The sequence below is a fragment of the Heptranchias perlo genome, chromosome 21, assembly GCF_035084215.1.
Source record: "Heptranchias perlo isolate sHepPer1 chromosome 21, sHepPer1.hap1, whole genome shotgun sequence".
NCBI lineage: Eukaryota > Metazoa > Chordata > Chondrichthyes > Hexanchiformes > Hexanchidae > Heptranchias > Heptranchias perlo.
In genome coordinates, this window is record NC_090345.1 from 44,245,095 (window position 1) to 44,265,378 (window position 20,284).

The 20,284-nt window shown below is 39.4% G+C and overlaps 1 protein-coding gene across 6 annotated transcripts in view; it reads right to left on the bottom strand.

Moving 5' to 3' along the window:
• rhobtb1 (Rho related BTB domain containing 1) overlaps positions 1-20,284 on the bottom strand; it is a 67,424-nt gene that overhangs the window by 26,097 nt on the left and 21,043 nt on the right. For 4 of the 6 annotated variants that reach the window (XM_068002599.1, XM_068002598.1, XM_068002600.1 and 1 more), the window contains exons 2-4: positions 13,115-13,316; positions 12,149-12,252; positions 1,751-1,936 (exon numbers count right to left, since the gene is read on the bottom strand). In XM_068002599.1, the coding sequence (XP_067858700.1) occupies positions 1,751-1,936; positions 12,149-12,252; positions 13,115-13,306 (482 nt within the window). In that variant the 5' untranslated portion in view covers positions 13,307-13,316. Of the gene's footprint in view, positions 1-1,750; positions 1,937-2,157; positions 2,230-3,860; positions 3,904-12,148; positions 12,253-13,114; positions 13,317-20,284 lie in introns of those variants that run through there. The other 2 variants (XM_068002603.1, XM_068002604.1) reach the window with 2 other exon arrangements.

Sequence of the window (20,284 nt, forward strand, 5' to 3'; positions counted from 1 at the left end):
GCAGGTAAAAGGCAAGCTCGGGACTGAGGTCAGGAAGTACTTCGATGCAAGAGGTGATCTATAGCTGGAATGGGGTCTTCCCAGTAGAGAAGTGGTGTCAAAATATGGAATCATTAAAGAGACAGTTGAATACTTTTGATGTGGGAACTGTAGGTTTCTATGAAAGGATGAGCTAGATGGGCGATCATGCCCTGTACTTACCTTTGTGGAAAAGCCTGAAGGGGAAACATACAGGCCAGTAGTATTAATAAACTTAAGAGGGTGCTGGAAAGGTTTATGGTGAAAGATGTAATTGAGGGGAGGTAGAGTATTATGTGGTAATTTTTGAATGATGAGACTGGCTTGATGTACCATGATAGTCTTTTCCAGTCCTGTGCATTCTTGTATCCCTATGCACTTGGTTGAAGACATGTGCAGAATGATCCCAAAAGTGTACCAACCCTGTGATGTATAAGGCTCATATTCCCCTGTAAAGTGAGGCTTGGGAGGGGAAAGTTACATCCAGGGACACAGTCTGTGGACTGTGGCAGACGAGTCCGTCTCATCTGTTATGGCCCTGTGGAGGATACTTGCATGCGAGGGTCTTTTTCCAAGGATGTTGTTGCACATCTTCTGCTTTGAAGCCTCCCTTAGCTACACCAGTATCCTCGTGTTGGGCAGAGACCAGCTCCTACATCACAATGGCTTGCTCTTGCTCCAAGGTGAAGACATGGATGATTCATATGTGGAAATGCAAAAACAATGATGTTGAATTCTTGATGGACTATATGGAAAATGAAAAGGAACAAAAAAGAAAAATACTCAATAACTAGTTAAATGATTATTAGACATTAACTAGCATTATACATTATTGGGATGCGTGTTTTACAATATGTACTGATAATGGTTAAAACAGCAACATGTCAAGTGATAGAGGTAGAGCTATTAAAAATAAAATTAAAAACTTACCAGAATCAGAGGTGTCACATGGGGCAGCTCCTTATTCTACGGGATGCAATTGTTGGGCCACCTTCAGTGCTGCACGGGCCATTTTCTTCCCTCTTTGCCCAAGGCTGGGTCTTTCAAAGTAGTCTATTGTTATTAAACTCAATCTTTTTTTGGCCTGGACATTTGTTGTAAGTTGTTGCGCTTCCTACAATCTTCAGGTGTTCCACTAACATTAGCTTTCTTTGCAGCAGCAGTACACCCATCTTTTTAATGGGTTTCATTAGTTGATAGCTGGGGTTTGGTGCCCAGAATAAATCTTGATAGTTCACAAACAGGTATTTTCAGTGAGACATTGGAAAACTTTGGGTTCCTTTGGCACTTAATACAGACACACATTCTCTGCCCTTTGCCAACTTACAAATGGCAAAAAACCACCCACACAGGCCATCTGGCTGGTATTCTGATTCTGCATCATATTTTTCTGCCATCAGAAATACAGGTTTGTGTTGAAAGACACAGCAAAGAAAGGCAGGTGGATAGATTATCCTTTCCTCCCAAAATCGGTCAAAATCTGCCCACAATCTTTCCATAGACAACTTGGAAGATTCAAATTTAGGTATATAGTAACAATTGGAACCAGAGTTTTATAAAGTATGGTTGACGATACACCAGTGACTAAATAAAGGAACAAAACTCACTTGCACGTGTAACAACTTGTATGTGCCAGAATATTACATCAAGATTATAATTAAACTATGTGCACTTGTACAGAGATACACATGCTTTTTATTAAACTATTTACTGCATGGATGTCATATAGTACCTTGCTAAGGGCCGTCGTGCACGATTTACAGCCTCAAGATCAGCATAACGCAAGTCCAACTGACAGCCAACTAAGACAACAGGTGTTCGTGGACAAAAGTGCTTGATTTCAGGAAACCACATTGTTCTTACATGGTTAAGGGAATTAGGGTTAGCAATTGAGAAGCACAGGACCACCACATCAGACCTGAAAAATGAAAAAGATTACAAAAGGTTATTTTGGATGTTTATACACAGTTCTTCACTTTATCATTAAAATCATTCACATTTTTCTTTCAGCAGTGCATAACATTTCCTTCCATGCAAAATTGGTGGCATACCGCATGTGAGCAGAAAATAATACTGAAACATAAATATCTAGTCATGCACTTCCTCCTGGTAGTACCAGAACTAACTTTGCTACATTACCTCATGTGGTATTTTCACAATGCTGGTATGAGTTAGTTTCCCGGAGGCAGTATTTACTTTGGGTCTCATTCTCTGTACAAGCGTTAATAAAAACAAATGTTTTGATTATATTTTTGGTTTTGAAAATGAATATTTAATTTTAGTTTGAAGAAAATACTTTTTACATGTTAAGGATATTTTAATACATCTTCTGGATACCAATTCTATCTCAGCCTTCTACTATTTTGGGGAGTACATTTTAGTTAAATACTTTTCTGTAAGATTAAAAGCATATAATAACAATCATACTCTTAAGCCACTCAAAGCTAATCAAATGTTATATGAACTGGATAAAATATGTCATGTATATAATAAAATAAATACATTTAAAACAAGGCTTCAACATAAAAACTCTTAGTTTTTAAAGGGTCAGTATCATTTTTGATGACCTAAAGATACAATCAGAAGCAAGAAGCTTTCTTTTTCACTTTTTAAATGCCCTTCCAAAGTTTCACTTCTGAAATCAGTTATCTTGAACAAAACACAGGTAAAAATGTGTTAAGGTGACATAGTATAGCTTAATAGGTTAACAAACTTCACCTTTGTGACCTGTGTTCAACACTTGCCTAGACAGACGTGATGACCTGATGCTAGTCATGGCTCTCAATCCATTTTCCAGTGACCATGAGTCCACACAAACACAACTGCCCATAATTCAACACTAATTGTGCAAGCTCGCTCAGAAAATCCATAATGCTGGACAGTGAGGGAGATTGAGATGATGTTCCTGTGCAATAGCAAGTGTGCATCTAAGGATCTGGGTAAGGGATGTTGTCTGGGCAGTGTTGGGGAAGCTCTGCACCATGTGTGACCTGCGAGCGCTTCAGTGAGAAGTGTCCCATTTTAACTCACTTTAAACTTGCACAAAAATCAGATTTAAAGTTTCAGATACTAAAACCTAACTATTCCCCCTCCCCGAAAAAAACGATACTGTCTCTTTAATACTGCTTCAAAATGTTTCTTTTTTAAAAAAAAAATCCAAAATGCAAGAGACTATGGGGTAAATTTTAACCCCAAGAGCGGGTGGGTTGGGGGCGGGTGGGAAGGTAAAAATTGTAAAAAAGTAAAATGCGACCCCAACTCGCCTCCAACCTGCTCGCTTCCGGTTTTAACAGAGGCGGGTCGAGGGGTGGGCGACCAACCCGCTCTCATAAGGTGGGTCGGTCAGTAAAATCTTCTAAGGAGGCTACAGGCCTGCATTTTAACAGCATTTTTATTTTTAACTCCTGGGGGCTGGGATTCCTGGGCCTTCTGCTTCACGCCACGTAAGAGGAGGCGAGAAGGCCTGGATCAACAAGTAAGTGCGTTTATTGCACTGCTTGTGGATCAGGAGGAGCAGGATTGTTTCCTCCAGGCCCAACGAGATTACCTGCCGCAATCCCACGAACGCGATCGGCTGACCACGCCCCCCGACCCTCACAATCTCCGGCCTACCCCCCACAATCTAAGACTTACCTGCTGGCATCCGCTCCTGTCCAACTGACGGCCAGCCTGTCAATCTGGCTGGCTGTTGGGCGGGAAGCCTACTGAAAAAAAAACTGATGCCAAAATCGTATGGACATCCGGGAAACCCATCCTTCCAGGTTTCCCATCCAGAAATCCCCCATTTGATGTTAAAATTTACCCCGATGACTCATGAAATCTACCATGACTGCATAACTTACAGTGTTTCATTTGCCATATCTTGAATGTGGGTCAGAGGAAACCCTATAAACAAAAACAGGGACAACAAACGCTACAGATTGTTGACAAAATGACAGACAATTTATTTTACAGTTCAGCGATAAATTCATGCAAAATGTTTGTTCAGATAGGTGCGACATATAAATGAGGGAAAAAATTAAGAATCCATTATGTTTCTCATTGAAATTAATTTTCAAAATGGACTAAAAGTAGAAGAAAAGAAAATTTGTTTTACAAATCTGAAGTAAAACTCCCCTTGAATATTAAGTTTGTGACATGCAAATCTGCTAAAATTGACTTAAAATGAACAGTAGAGAGGCGTTGATTTAAATGAAAGCTCCCTTTATTCTACTCGATTGCCTTGTAGCATGAATTGCAGGCAGCAAAACATTTCTGGATTTTTACCGGAGACTTCCGACTGAATGTGATAGGGGACAGGTAAATAGTGCATGCTGGTGGAACTCAGCATTGGTTGCCATTTTGCATCTGGCCTCTCTGCTTCCCAGTGTAGTTCATTCCCTCAACATCAGGGAATATTCTGGCCAAACTGGTTAAAGTCACATGCTCGTATTTCAACATTATGTCGAATCCATTGGGAATGGTTCAATTATATATAAAAAGGGAGTTAAAGTTAGACGGAAGTAATTGCATCAAGAGACTCCCCTGAAATTGTAAAACAGCAATAGTAAACTTTCAGAGGCTTAGAAATGTCACCTAAACTCCAAGGTGGAACTGTTGCTCTCAACGATTGTGTTACTTTGTAAGATTTTGCCCATAGGAGTTAAAGATCATTCCTTATTAGAAGTGGCTGCTGACTACACGTTGAGCTGAAAAAAAAACTGAAGTACATTTCACACGATATACAATGAGTCAATTTGGTAGACTGCATTAGCTGCCTAGTTTGAAATGTCACGCGCTGTTATATTACAGGAGTGCACCCAACTGTAGATGTGTGGTTCTGTACCATCAGCTGAACTCCGGATGCAAACAGTGGAAGCTGCAAGGAATCGATAGCAGGAAAGAATGGGTCTTTGAGTTTGCTGTCACTTTGAGATCAGCAGAGTAAATATGGGTAAGCACTCTCGTTATATGATCCTACAGAAACAAATCTGGCTCTGGTCTGCTAATATGTGAATTATGGTAGGTTTCAAAAACAGATTCCATGCCCCTTATTTTGACCTCAATTAGAAGAATGGCCTCATCAGGAAGACTGGTGGAGCCTCAGTACTGAAAGTCCACTAGAGAAGGACAAACAGTCAAACTTCTTGCATGCTGGACACATAGTGGAACCCGAGCCTGTGGAGACCAGCACCCTCCATCAACTGTAAAAAGGGGGAGGGTTACATGAAGTTACCCTAACTAACACTAAAGATAAAAACTTATAAGTGCCTTTAGTTATCTAACAGCTTTAGCACCAATCAACTTAATTTCACATTGTACGGTACAATGACTCCCACGGTGGCACAATGATCTTCAGTTCAGGCTCACAACTGCCCCTTTTCACCTTATTTAACTATTCTTTCAGTTCTGGTTTACTTCCTAGCATCTCTCAGTCCCCACTGTACCTTGTTCACAGTCCCACATCCACTACAATAACTTAAAAAAAAAGAAAAAAATTAAAAATAAGACTGGAATTAAGGAGTTTTTATGTGAGAGCAATTACTTCAGACACACTAGTCATTAAGAATGCTTATTTCTCGGACTTGATTGGTGTGGGATATTGCGTATCGCAAGACATTTTAGTATGACTGACAGTGAAAAAACTATATCTAAAACTTTAGTTTCCCCTTGGAGATACATTTCACATGTTTACATGAGGTGAAATGGGATCTATAAAAGTGGAATGCTACATCTCAGATAGTATTGTAGTGAGGACCCACTGTATACTGCTGTGCAAAATTGTACACTATTATTGTTGATGTATATTACAATATTCAGAGCCAGCTCTGTGAAATATTAAACTATATATGAAAAGGACATGAAGTCATTGTCATCTGTTGTGTCTAGTGCAGTTGTATGTATGGCCCAAGAAATATACCTTAGACGCCCATCATCACTCAGTAAATGGTCATGGCAGAGCAATGCTTGAGGGGTATTTTAGGTTTGATAAAGTTGATTGCATTCAAAGTCATCAGCACCCACCGGCAACTATCAGTGTCAGTTGTTTTAATAATCAAATCAAGATCTGCAGTTACCAGCAGTTATCTGCTTTAGGGCTTCTTATTTCCTGCAGACTTGTGTCACACATTTGGTTATCTGCAGCCTAGGCACAAATTCACCATTGATATTTTTATCTACAATTTTGGGCAAGCATCCAAACTCCTGAAACCAGAGGCATATGACTGAATCCTCTTATTTTCTGTTCTCCTCCATGGGTTGCAGATTGTGTCCCAGTTTATTTATAGTAAGCAATTCAATTAAAACCTTGCAGGTCAGTAGAAGTCAAGTGATATCCAAGGAAGTTGTATGAAAGGCTTCACAGCAGCTTGCTGCAAATTAAGCAAATAACTTGCAAGGATGGGTTATTTTGTACGATTTTGTCTCTAGGAATACATATATGTTGTAAAATCAAACCTTCAATTATAACTGATTTGGAAAGATGAACAAGTGCTTTTAAAAGTCAAACTCACTTTTAAAAGAGACTTGTACCTTTCAAAGTCTTTGATAGCATCCTTTTTCTTAAGTATTATTTTCACTACTCATTTAAAGTAACGAGTTCGCTTTCTTTACCTGAGGGTAAGTTACTATGTTTTTTTTAGTAAAAACATTACTTCAGGGAAGGAAGAAAGAAAAGTACTGAGGTAGTACCAGAGCATAATGAATATGCTGTAGTGATATCCAAGACTTTGTTAGTTTAAGGGCATAGACTGTATATATACTGTCCGTGTGAACTGTTGGTGCATTTCAGTTTATCCCACGATTAGCACCTAATACAATTTGAAGTACCATATTTGATTAGTTTAAATGACATTGTTGTCATTCAACATTTAATTTCATTGCGTGTCGTCTAACAGTTCACCAGATTTCACTCTTGTAGTTAGGAGGAAGAGCTTGCATTTATATAGCGTATTTCACATCCTCAGGAATTTCCGAAGTGTTTCCCAGCCAATTAATTACTTCTGAAGTGTAGTCGTTGTTATGTGGGCGAATGCAGCAGCCAATTTTGCAAACAAATTAGATAAAAGACCAGTTAATCCGTCTTTCGGATGAGATGTTAAACAAAGGCTCTGTCTGCCCTCTTAGGTGGGTGTAAAAGATCACATGGTACTATTCGAAGAAGAGCAGGGGAGTTCTCCCAGTGTCCTGGCCAACATTTATCCCTCAACTACTAAAGCAGATTATCTGCTCATTTATCTCACTGCTGTTTGCGGGATCTTGCTATGCGCAATTTGGCTGCTGCCTTTCCCTACAACAGTGACTATACTTCAGAAGTACTTCATTAGCTGTGAAGTGTTTGGGATGTCATGAGATTGTGAAAGGCGCTATATAAATGCAAGTTCTTTCTCGGCTTTCTTTGGTGGTGGTTCTTGAGGGATGGACGTTGGTCAGGACACCAGCAGAAATGCCTCTGCTCCACCTGAACTGATGGAGCTTTGGTTTAACGTCTCATCAAATAGGCTGCACCTCTGACAATGCAGCTCTCCCTCAGTACTGCACTGAAGTATCAGTATTGATTATGCACTCAAGTCCTAGGAGTGGGGCTTGACCTACCATATTCCTACTCCGAGGCAAGAGTGCTACCACTGAGCCAATTTGACACTAGTTAGGTATCGCAGTGTTATCAGCTCTGTGGTTGTACTGAGATCTGCTGAATCTGCAACTAGATGGATCTGCCTTGATTATCTTGTGAGATCTTGGTTTGACATATCCACAATTTTAAAAATATTTGAAACAAAAATGCATATACATTCATTAAGCCATACAAATCAGGAAGGTTCCAGGTTTGATCCTGTGCTGATTTAGCCAACTTCAGCTGAGTAGCAGTAAAAAGGCTACAATTCGTGTTAGTGCTCATGATTCAGGAGAGGAGGGGGCTGAGAGAAAAAAAAATGATCAAGGAAAAAATATTTTTATTTTAATGTGATAATCTTGGCTAGTAGTCTGGTGAAATCAAGGAAAACCCAAAGATGTTTTATAAATAAATTAAGAGCAAGAGGATAATTAAGGAAAGAGTAGGGCCTATTAGAGACCAAAAAGGTATCCTATGTATGAAAGCAGAAGATGTTGGTATGGTGCTTAATGAACACTTTGCATCTGTCTTCACAAAAGAGAGGGATGTTGCAGATATTGTAGTTAAGGAGGAGGAGTGAGAAATATTGGATGGGATAAACTTAGTGAGAGGAAGTATTAAGGAGATTAGCATCTTTGAAAGTAGATAAATCACCAGGGCCGGATGAAATGTATCCCAGGCTGTTAAAAGCAGCAAGGGAGGAAATAGCGGAGCTCTGACCATCATTTTCCAATCCTCACTGGATACAGGCATGGTGCCGGATGATTGGAGGACTGCTAACGTTGTACCATTGTTTAAAAAGGGAGCGAGGGATAGACCGAGTAATTACAGGCCAGTCAGTCTAACCTCGGTGGTGGGCAAATTATTGGAACCAATTCTGAGGGACAGGATAAACCGTCACTTAGAAAGGCACGGAGTAATCAAGGAGAGTCAGCATAGATTTGTTAAGGGAAGGTCGTGTCTGACTAAATTGATTCAATTTTTTGAGGAGGTAACAAGGAGGGTCGATGAGGGTAGTGCGTTTGATGTAGTCTACGTAGATTTTAGCAAGGCTTTTGACAATGTCCCACATGGCAGACTGGTCAAAAAAATACAAGCCCATGGGATCCAAGGGAGAGTGGCAATTTGGATGCAAAATTGGCTCTGTGGCTGGAAGTAAAGGTTGGTGGTCGATGGGGTGTTTTTGTGACTGGAAGGCTCCAGTGGGGCTCCGCAGGGCTCAGTACTAGGTCCCTTGCTTTTTGTGGTATATATTAGTGATTTAGACTTAAATGTAGGGGGCATGATTAAGAAGTTTGCAGGTGATACAAAAATTGGCCGTGTGGTTGATAGTGAGGAGGGAAGCTGTAGACTGCAGGAAGATATCAATGGACTGGTGAGGTGGGCAGAAAAGTGGCAAATGGAATTCAATCTGGAGAAGTGTGAGGTAATGCATTTGGGGAGGGCAAACAAGGCAAGGGAGTACACAATAAATGGGAAGATACTGAAAGGTATAGAGGAAGTGAGGGACCTTGGAGTGCATGTCCACAGATCCCTGAAGGTAGCAGGTCAGGAAGATAAGGTGGTTATGAAGGCATATGGAATACTTTCCTTTATTAGCTGAGGCATAGAAAAAAGATCAGGGAGGTGAGGCTGGAACTGTATAAAACACTGGTTAGGCCACAGCTTGAGTACTGTGTACAGTTCTGGTCACCACATTACAGGAAAGATGTAATTGCAGTAGAGAGGGTACACAGGAGATTTACGAGGATGTTGCCAGAACTGGAGAATTTTAGCTATGAGGAAAGATGGGATAGGCTGGGGTTGTTCTCTTTGGAACAAAGGAGGCTGAGGGGTGATTTAATTGAGCTGAACAAAATTATGAGGGGCCTGGAGAGAGTGGATAGGAAGGACCTATTTCTCTTAGTAGAGAGGTCAATAACCAGAGAGCGTAGGAGGATTAGAGGGGAGCTGAGGAAAAACTTTTTAACCCAGAGGGTGGTAGGGGTCTGGAACTCACTGCCTGAAAGGGTGGTAATGGCAGAAGCCCTCAACTCATTTAAAAAGTATCTGGATGTGTACCTGAAGTGCCGCGATCTACAAGGCTACGGACCAAGTGCTGGTATGTGGGATTAGGCTGGGTGGCTTATTTTCTGCCGGCGCAGACACGATGGCCGAATGGCCTCCTTCTGTGCCGTAAATTTTCTATGATTCTATGAAGGTAGTGCAAATGAGCTAAAAAGGAGTAAGCATGTATTAGATGGAATGGAGGAATTTGCTTGTTGCACCATGGTGCGGAGGCAATGGGGATTTTGGTGGCTCGTGGCTGCCTGTAGGTTTACTGCTACTTGTCCAAATCAACCCATGATGTAGGTCTTGTTACACTGGCAACAGCTTTAAGGAGTAAATTGTCACAAGTAACTGTGATTCATAGGTTGACTCTCAGATTGACCTAATTATTCAGTCTTCTGCATTTATGGGATTTTAAGAAGTAGCATTCTGTAGTAAGCTATTTAGTATCCTTCAGACATGCATATACACAAATTCTGAATCAGTTTAAACACACACACACACACACACACACACACACACACTTCAAAAAAGGAGCAAGTTAAATGCAAATAGTTTGCCAATCTTACAAATTTGGGCCTAGCTCAGCTATAAGCAAGTATGACATTTTATTGAGATGTTAGATGGAACGAACAAAATAAATACCAGCAGGAGCTATCATATAATATTCAGCCCTGCAACACACAGCTCCTGTCAGTTAGCAGTATTGCTCTGGAGAAGTCACAGCCCAGATGGTTCCACCCTCATTTTTCAAGGGGAACTGCATGGAAGTAAGCTGGCAGCAGAGATGGATTTAACAAATAAGATACACACATAATATATAGTCCTTCCAGTGAAAACCATAAAATAGATGGAGGTATCTTATTCATAAATATTTGAACTGAATTGAAAATCCGATACACATTGCTTTGATTTAATACTAATTACTCACAACCTATAGGGTCATAATTATTTCAGCTTTTTCTGAACAACAACTAAATCCAACACTTCAGTTTTTTTATTCCGTCTCTGCCGCTCCTCAGTCCCACTCCGACCTTTCCCTCTTCGGTCTCCTGACCTGTGCCAGGGCAACGCAAAAACCTCCAGGAACAGTAATTTTACAAGTTTGGATGCCAACGAGAAGTTTCACAAACCCTGACTCAAATTGGAATTTTGGTATTTGAACTGCCCTTTTTTTTTTATTAACCATTTGGTTCGCAATCACAGGCAATGCTTGTCCAAATTGGCGCTGCCAGTGGATGAAGCTCCTCGCTGTAATGGGAACTCTTATCTTTCTTCCTACTGGCCTCGCTGCAGTCTTCTAGTCTGAATAACTGACTTTTGCAACTTCAGACCCTAGCTATCTCCCCCATTTCCTGCCAATTCCCCCATTCACATTCCACTTTGCTCCTTTTCACTGCCCGACTGGAAGACCTTTGTATATCATCAAGCACTTTTCATCTTTTTCCAACATTTTAAAAAAGAAAAAAATCTCTTCATAGGCTATTTTTATACTTGTATTTACCTATTGTTCGACTCTTTCCTCTGTTCAGTCTTCTAAAGGGGCTCTTCCACCTTCTCATTTAATCTATTTACAGGTGCTGAATGACTTGCCATGCATTTTTTGTATTGATATTACAGACATCTCCATGTTTGGAGAACTGGCAACATGGACGCTAAAACTTCAGCTGCACAACACTTTAGATTTAAAATCTAGAAACATACTATGAAATCACATCATTGGTGTGTTTTCTGGGGAGCAATGAGCTTCACCTCCTCCCATCTCCCACCCATGTCTGCCTATGATTCCCAACAATCATTTTAATTTTTTTAAATCCCCAAGAAAATATTTTTCAAAATGCAGCTGTGTAATTTAGGAGGGGGTTATAGGGAATCATTGCTCTGCTTTCCACCCACCAGCATTACTTACATCTTAATCCCACAAAAATGTTGGCAACTATCAACTAAAATATTAGACAGCACAGGCAAGCAAAAAGGGGTTGGAAATTAAGGCTTATGTCTGCCCCAATAAGCAATTAGCAACCACATGATGGTACTACATCTATCCTAAAAGCCAAGTCAAAAGCTATTGGTTTTTGACCAGGAAAAAGAACATTAAGTAATTCATATATTATTGACAGCTTATTAAAAGACTGTTGGTTTATAGAATCAAAAGTTATACAATAAAAGATCTAACAATTTTCTGCTGATTGCCAACATTCTATGTTAAATCTGCAGCAGCACGCCAGTCCTACTGAAAAGCTGTTTCTAGAAACCAAACAGCATGTTCTCATTTTGTAATATATCTGTATTCCTTTGCAAAGTTTACTGAAACTAAACTTGGACATTCAAATTTTTAGTACTGGTACATCTGGCCACTCGTACAATCGTACAATCTTACACTTGGTCTTTTCAATATTATTTTACTGTAAGATTGAGAAATATATAAAACACACACACACACGTATGTTGTGCATGTGGCTTCTTTCTTCCACTTGTATTTTTTTTTACCTGCCATATGCAAAACGCCTGTCCTTATGGTGGTCACCAAACGTATCCCACAGCCTGAGTGATATGCTAACTTCATCTACAACATCACGGGAACGTTCGAGCACCTAAATGAAAGCAACATTTAATATAATAGATTGAAACAATTAAAAGTACAATTATGGTATTTTCAGCACCAAACTTGAGTGTGTTACATTAATGTCGCTCTCAGAGAGAGTAACTCAAACATATCATGCTGCACTTCACCAAACACAGGGAACATAATTACAATGCTATAGTTGTAACTGAGCAAAGAGAACAGAATTCATTACATTTGAGGTTAGAATTTGCAGCTCGATTGCTCCAGTCTGCATAATATCTTAAATGCAGCGCAACCAACAATTTATCAACTACATGGATTAACAGATGTTTTTTTTGAGAACCTCAAGGTAGCTGTAAAGATATTAGTCAGATCACGGCAGTATCTTCAAATAGTTCAGCTCGTGTCTCATCATAAAACTTAAATTAAAAAATATTCAAATCCTTAAAAAAAAATTGAAAAGCAAACTTTTTCTTCCAATGGATTTTCAATTCCAGTTTTTTCAATTTGTATCCAAAGCTGAATTTATTCAGTTCAAAATTAATTACACGCTATATGGTTTTAAAAATGTTTTATTAAATTCATGTTCAGAAGTCCATTACTTCTACAAGTGAGTCTAAACATGACATTAAGACCTACTGTTTGAAAAAATATGAAGTGCATGCATGCTGTTTCCAACCAATTGCACTGTTCAATTAAATAAACCTTTTTTTGGATGACAGTTATGTTGTATGGGCTCTCTGGATTAATCATAGAACCAAGTAAAATTAAATAAATAATACTTCCATTGGAGTACATTCAATGTGGGATTTTATGTATAATGTATATTTAATATTTTAAAGTCAAGGAGTTTATTAAGTCACATTTTTGGAGCAGGAAAATATTCTTACCTCTTGGCAAACACGATACTGATCAATTGCCCAGACAGTGGGAACGTGGGTGGACAGCAGCTGGTACTGTGTCAAGGTGGTGTTGCATGCTCTCGCACAAATGAGTCGTGTCTTTCCCACAGCATTGTCTCCGACAACAACACACTTGATAGTTTCAACATTCGGCCTTTCATAATCCATAGCAGTGTCCATTTACAGTAAACTGCATTGGAACAAACAAAAGAATGTCGAGTACTTACATAACTACGTTTGAACAAAAGCTACTTCATTCAGCAAAACGACCAGAGCACAGCAAATGTGATCTAATTTGGAGCTGAGTATACCTCATCCATTTATACTGTGGCTCATATTAATCCATAGGCAAATGTTGCAACTACTCTGGTATTTTTCAGTGCATTCAAGCCAAATCCTGCCAGTATCCTTTAGTCTTTACAAAAACAAGCCTGTCATACATAAACAAAACTCCACTGTTTAACTAGGCTGGATTAGTTGCCATCCTGGAAGTGGAAAAAGCCAGATAGATATAGGTTCCAACCACATCCTACTGACCAAAACCTGTCATCTCTGTTTATATCAGTCTACAAATTTTATGATTTTGTGTTGGGAATGGAAACACCACAACACAGAAGGGAAAATCTCTTAGCTGGTCTTATATTCAAGAACTCTCATGTTAAAGACCCACAGTGTAATAATCAGAACCTGTGACCATGTCAATGGCAACTATCTGTGGCTTTAATCATGTGTACTTTCAAATGGGGGTAGGGGGTAATTTTCAACTGTCACTTTCCTATTTCTCGCCTGAAAAATGGGCGGCCAGCATTAAACAGAGGGGAGGGGGCACCTTGGCTATTGATGCCCAAGGGCCAAGGCCCAATTGATGCAATTTTCAAGCAGGCCTGTAAATGGTAGAACAGCCCACCGCTGCTTAAGTAGGCAACTTTCAGGTACAAATTGGCAAAGTGTGCACTGTGCATACTCTGCCCATTTGTACCAGGTGTTGAGCAGCCAAACCAACGGTCCTTAATGAGACCACTGGAGGCTGTTCAAAAAACAGCCCAGTAAACTTTTAATTTTCTATTTTGCTGGTCCCAGGAGCACTTCTGCTCCTTCTGGGCCCCTAAATATTTCCAGCCCGCTGCTGACTCATTCAGGACCTCTGCCAAGATTTCCCCTTTCCCCTCGCCAAGAAAGGCCTCGAAAATGGCTGTTTTTGTGCTGCCAATAATTTGTGGTAACATGAAAAGGGAGAATGTGATGGAGGGGAATGGGGGGAAAGGGCTCGTCTTACAAAGAGCAACTCTTTGAATGCTCAAAATTTCATGAATAAATAGCCTCTTTGCATGTTCACTGTTCTGTGTCAAAAACTGCCTCATAAAATGTTCATGCTTCCCACCATCCTGATATTTCTGTACAACAAATTTACTTTCAAAAGTCCCAAAGATATGATTTGTATATGTCTTTGTATTGTCAGTAATAGTCCATCCCAAGGGAGGGATGGGTTTACAAACTAGAAGTGCTAGCACACTTTGAAAGGCCAGTCTTACTGTGAATCATGAAAAAAAACAAGACAATGCATGCTGAGAACAATAGCTTGCTATCCTGTTGAGTCTCTTCAGCTGAGGGTGATGGCTTTGGGAAACCCCAAGTATTGAAAATTCAAATTTGTTAGTCAGGCACAGGCCTCTGCTGGAATAGAATGTGAGAGACATTTAAAAGAAAACAGAAAATACTATTGCATAGGTATTTTTAATCATTTTCTTGTACGTTTTCTCATTTTTATTTCTTTATTATGTTACAATATGTTACAATAGTAAATCTTCATGAGAAGGCAGCCAAAAAAAAAATTTCAAAACATAATTTGAGCGATTTCTTTGGATCTCCTTTTATAATATAAACTAGGAGCTTTTGTCATTGTTATTGGTTGTTTTTATATATGCTTTGTTTTTCATTGGAAATTTAGCTACCTGTTTTGCCCTCGTCTAACTGGTATACTGCCTTCCACAATTTGTTGCTATTGGTGAATATGAAATTTCAGACAATTAGATGCCAGTGTGATGCTAAATTTGCACATAGGTCAAGTGTAGCAAAGCATCTCCTTGAGAGAGAGAGAGAGAGAGAGAGAGACACACAGAGTCAGATCAGAGCTGAAATTCAAGCAATTTCCAAAAATGACCCACTAAAATTGTTTCCCTGATTATGAAGAGCATTAAGTATTTGTATGCATTTTATGAATTGCTTTATCTGCTAAAATGTCCCCATAATCTTAAATGTAATGGAAGATAACTGTAGATTTACTGCTAGTTAGAGGCTGCACGAGTGGACATTTTGTGCACAATTCCTCTAGCTGTGACAGCATGAAGTTCTGTTCCAGTGACATCACCAATGGGAACAGTGAATACGGCAGCAATCATCATCTATGATGTCACCAAAATGAGCTTTATGATGTCACAGCAGGAGAAATGCTACAACAAAATATTTCCCAAGCTAACTGACCCAACAGTTCCAGAGCATAATAATAGGATAACAAGGAGTGACTGAGATACATTGGTAAGTATAGGATTAAAAAATAATTTATTTGCCCATTTACTCTCATCAGACTGGGCTGGGTATGAGGCCAAGTTGCAGGTGGTGAAAGGAAGTTGTACTAACCCAGATTCAATGGAAAAAGTGATCCTTTCCCTAACACCCTCACCTTGAATAGTACAAAAAAAAAATCACCAACAAAAAACAAACAACAGTTGTGTGTGTGGTATAAATAAGAAACATGACTGGAAGCAATGGTTTACCAGGGTTGAAACTACACAGAGTTCAGCCAATAACTCATTTGGGCTGCAACAGAGTTATTGTATAATCTTTTGGGTGGTTCAATTCCCAGCAAATCATTGGTTCCTATCCTGTACTAATTTTAAATCTGCCACTAAGGCTATGATTGCAAACTGGTTACTAGGACGTTACTGGGTCTCACTACAGGCAAAGAAAATTGCAAACCTCTTGCTATTAAAATGTCCTTTGTAGTATCAGACATATAAATCTATTTACAATTTAACTTGGCAAAAAGAGTACATAATTTCAAAGCCTAATTGCTCTTTGATAAGCTTTTCTTCTTGGTTTCGAGGACTTTTTTTTTAAAAAGAGCTTCAGAGCTAAATACTTCATACTCATGGGTAGATTTCACTAGGTTCCACTCCCGGCACCAAACCTTGGTGAATGGAAGGGAGCTTGGATTAAGATTGGGCACAGAGCTCAGTGCTCCCCATCTGCAAGCACTGTTGATTTTGCGGTGATTAAATCATACATCTGTTCTGGGTACAACTGTGAAAAGGTCAACTTGCAACTGGTAATTGTCAGTAACTAATAGTAACAGTAATAGAGAAAGGCAGCTAAATGATAATAAAATGAAAATATCAGGGCAGATTTTTATTAGCGTAATCATTCTGTATTTGCAATTAGCCTTATTATTGGCGCTTATAAAATCTCACTGTTGATCAATACATGGGATAAAAGACCCATAATGCAGGCCCATAATTTTGCAAAATAGCCTGTTACACACACAGTAAAGAAAAAAAGAACCTAAACTAATATAGCACCCAGCACATCTTCGGGACATCACAAAGTACTTCACAGCCAGTGATGTACTTTTTAAGAGCAGTCACTGTTGTAATCTATACAAATGCAACAGCCAATTTGCAAACAGCAATATCCACAAACAGCAATAAGATAATGACCAGATAATCTGTTTTGGTGATGTTGGTTGAAGGATAAACATTGGTCAGGGCACCAGAAGAACTCTTCTGTTCTTCTTCAAATGGCGACATGGAATCTTTTACATCCATCTGAGAGGGCAAACAAGTTCTCTGTTTAATGCACCATCCAAAAGACAGCACCTCCAACAGTGCAGCATGCCCTCAGTACTACATTGGAGAGTCAGCCTAGATTATGTGCTCAAGTCTATGGAGTGGGGCTTAAACCCACAACCTTCTGACTCAGGAGAGAGAGTGTAACCATTAAGCCAAGGCTGACACATGACTCTTAGGAACCAATAAGTTTTCTGCCAGTGTGTTCCATCCCCTGGTTACTAATAATGCAAATTTTCTTAAGGAGTAGTGGGTGTAGAAGATATGTGAGCAAGTCTGTGTTCCAGTTGTACCAATGCAAAATAGAGGGCATGTTAGTGTGTCCTAGCAGTACAATTTAGCATCATGCAAAATCATAATTCCCTTCTTCCTTACCCCAAGAAGGAACAGGCAAATTTATATTCATGTGATGCAGAAGCAACGCAAATTCTTTGATTTTTTTTTCTCCTGCTACTGCATAGACTCAGCCCGATAGCACTGATAAATCCATCTTAAAACCAGCAACAGAAGTTACACTACTATTGCCATGTTTGGCTACCCAGAACTTGTTCCTTAAATTGTGCAATAAGAAACCCCATTCATGTAATCTGTTGGCTAATGATTTTTTTTTAATTGTTTTCTTCCGTCTTCTACTAAAGGTAATGACTTGTGCAGGGGTACAGTTCTGTGGGTACTACGACCCCTGCAGTACCATGTCTAAGTAACTAAGTTAATGAATGTCTGCAAATGCCCAAATCACGGTAGACCTCTGTTCCTTTTCAAAAATGGCCTGTTTAATTGTGGGCAGGTGGTCTAGTCATAGCTCCAACAGGAAGGAGTTGGCAGTAATGGTGTAAACAGGAACCAGCAGTTGAGTGGGTAAATGTATTCCATGGTGTGGCACTTAGCCAGGTTCAATCCCTGCTCTCTGCTGGCTCAGCCAAACTCAGCCAGAACACCAGTGAGGTGCTATATGATTGATTTTGGGTCACGTGGCTTGGGAAGGGGGTAAAAATTGTGCAGACTTCCCACTCCTAGTTATTATCCAGTGACCTCTTCTAGAAACTGCAGGTGAAAGAACAGCATCAGGCTTGGCTGCTATGCCCCTACAATTGAATATTCTGCAGACACTCACTAGCTTAGCTGCTTAGACATAGTATTACAAGGGTCGTAGTACCCACAGAACTGTATTCCTGCACAAGTCATTTAGTAGAAGAGGGAAGAAAACAATGAAAAAAAGGTTACTTGCTAACTAGCCAACAGATTACATGAATTATTTGCGCATAACACTGAGGGACACTGGCATAAAGTGGTTTTAGGTCTGTATGGCTGTGAAACTTGAGTTAGTACCATGGCCAATGCCAACCGTGAGAATACAGTTCTGCTCTTTCATTGCCAGAATTCATTGTTTCTAAGTTAACAAAGTTGCTTCATTTTGTGTTTTACTGGGAACTGTCACTGGGTATTAATTCTGAGGATTTTCATGACATACATTTTCTGTTTCAAGGGCATTGCAAAGTTTTGGTCCCTGGATGTCACAATTTGATGGCAAGGGATTTGACAATTTCAAAAAAGAGATAACTATGTTAAAAAAACACTACACATGACATTTAACAGCTTACAACCCTGGCAACACTAAAAAAAAATTAAGCATAGTATCTGATTAAAAAAACACACTAAAATTCTTCTAGAAAGAATTTTGATTATGTAATGCTTTAAATAAGCAAGTGACCTGCTCACTGGATTCTGCAAATATTGCTCTATAATGGAATATTTGAAGGTGCAAAAGAATGCAGGCATGTTAGGGTGCCAAAATGGTTCATCACCACTTTGCTCCCTCCCTGAATAAAATATTTGGCACAATAACGTTAAATTCTTTCAATAATTGCTGGCAATAAATTTTAAAACCTGCATCACAGAATTTCCATGCAAGCAAACAATAAATTGATTCACTTACAGTCTCAATATATTTCCAATATGACATAACTAGGTAGAAATTGTTTCACACAATGAAAGTCTCATTACATTCCCACTGCCACAAATAGTCTTTTCCCCTCCAGAGTATTGCCACAGAAAGTAGCTTCTATGTCCTAAATAGAGACATCAGCCTAGTATTGTGTGCTGTGCTCAAATGTATCACTATTAGAATCAGTTAGCATAGTACAGTCATTTTACTGCCTTTAAAATTTTCTGATCATATAAAAATCTCCTCTGTGCATATATACCTACCAAGTAGCTTCTGGAAAATTCTCTCTGATGAAAGCTATTTCTGACTAGGTCATGCAGCACAACAATATCAGCATAATCTGCATTGTTAATAATTGACAGGTCATCTTTGAAAAATCCTCTGGGTTTAATATGATCATGTTACACAAAGTATAAACTATGGATGAGGGTATCGTTACAGATTTACAGCACACACAAGTACTCCGGGGTCATAAACTGCATGATTGAGACTCAGTTCAGTCTTCAGAACTCCAAAATTCTATTAATCTTGTAAAAGACTAATCTCTCGTTTAAACAATTTGCAAACCTGCAAGTTATTGTGAGAGATGTTATTACATAAACTTCCTCTATTTTAGGAAGTATTAATGTATTTAAATAAATCAGTTCGCACTTCCATTAAAATATCGGAGAAAGAAATCTCACACAGTGCAATATCACTTATTAATTTCCAGGCTATAGTTTTCTAAGAATAGAAATGACTTGTTATGTCAAGAGGTATTTTAGGGTACATTCACGCCACAAGTTAGGTGGCTTCACGCTGATGCTAAACTTGTGTGATATAAATCTGTTAAGGCCCAAACTTACAACAAAGCAAAATGGAGTGAGATCCCACTCCTCTAGGAGTCTCATTCTGCTTTCTGTGTGTCAGATTGGGCCCCAACTCCAGATTCAGGTTGCACTTACACTATAGCTGTAGTGCGGGTGCAAATTGGAACCACTTTGGACAGAGACTACAGTTGTAGTGTAAATGCATTTCAGAGTTAAACTAAAACATGCACTTTAACATCTGACAGCAAGCCATTCAACAAAGTGGCTGAAACAATTTTCGTGACAATCAGCTGTGAACTGCAATTATGAGCCATTTAACTGCTGAAATAATGCCACAGCAGCTGTTTATTGAACAATATTACTAAAGAATGGAGCAGCTTAGAATAAGGAAAGCCAGGTTTACTATCCAGGTGCTGGAAACCCTACTGGAAGGAATCAGGGAGGGATGGATACACTTTATGGGACTGATGTCCATCTCCTCCCACCCTCAAAGAAAAGTCTGATTCACTATACATGGGAAGAGGTAACAGAAAGAGTGAATGCAGTGACCAGGATCTACAGG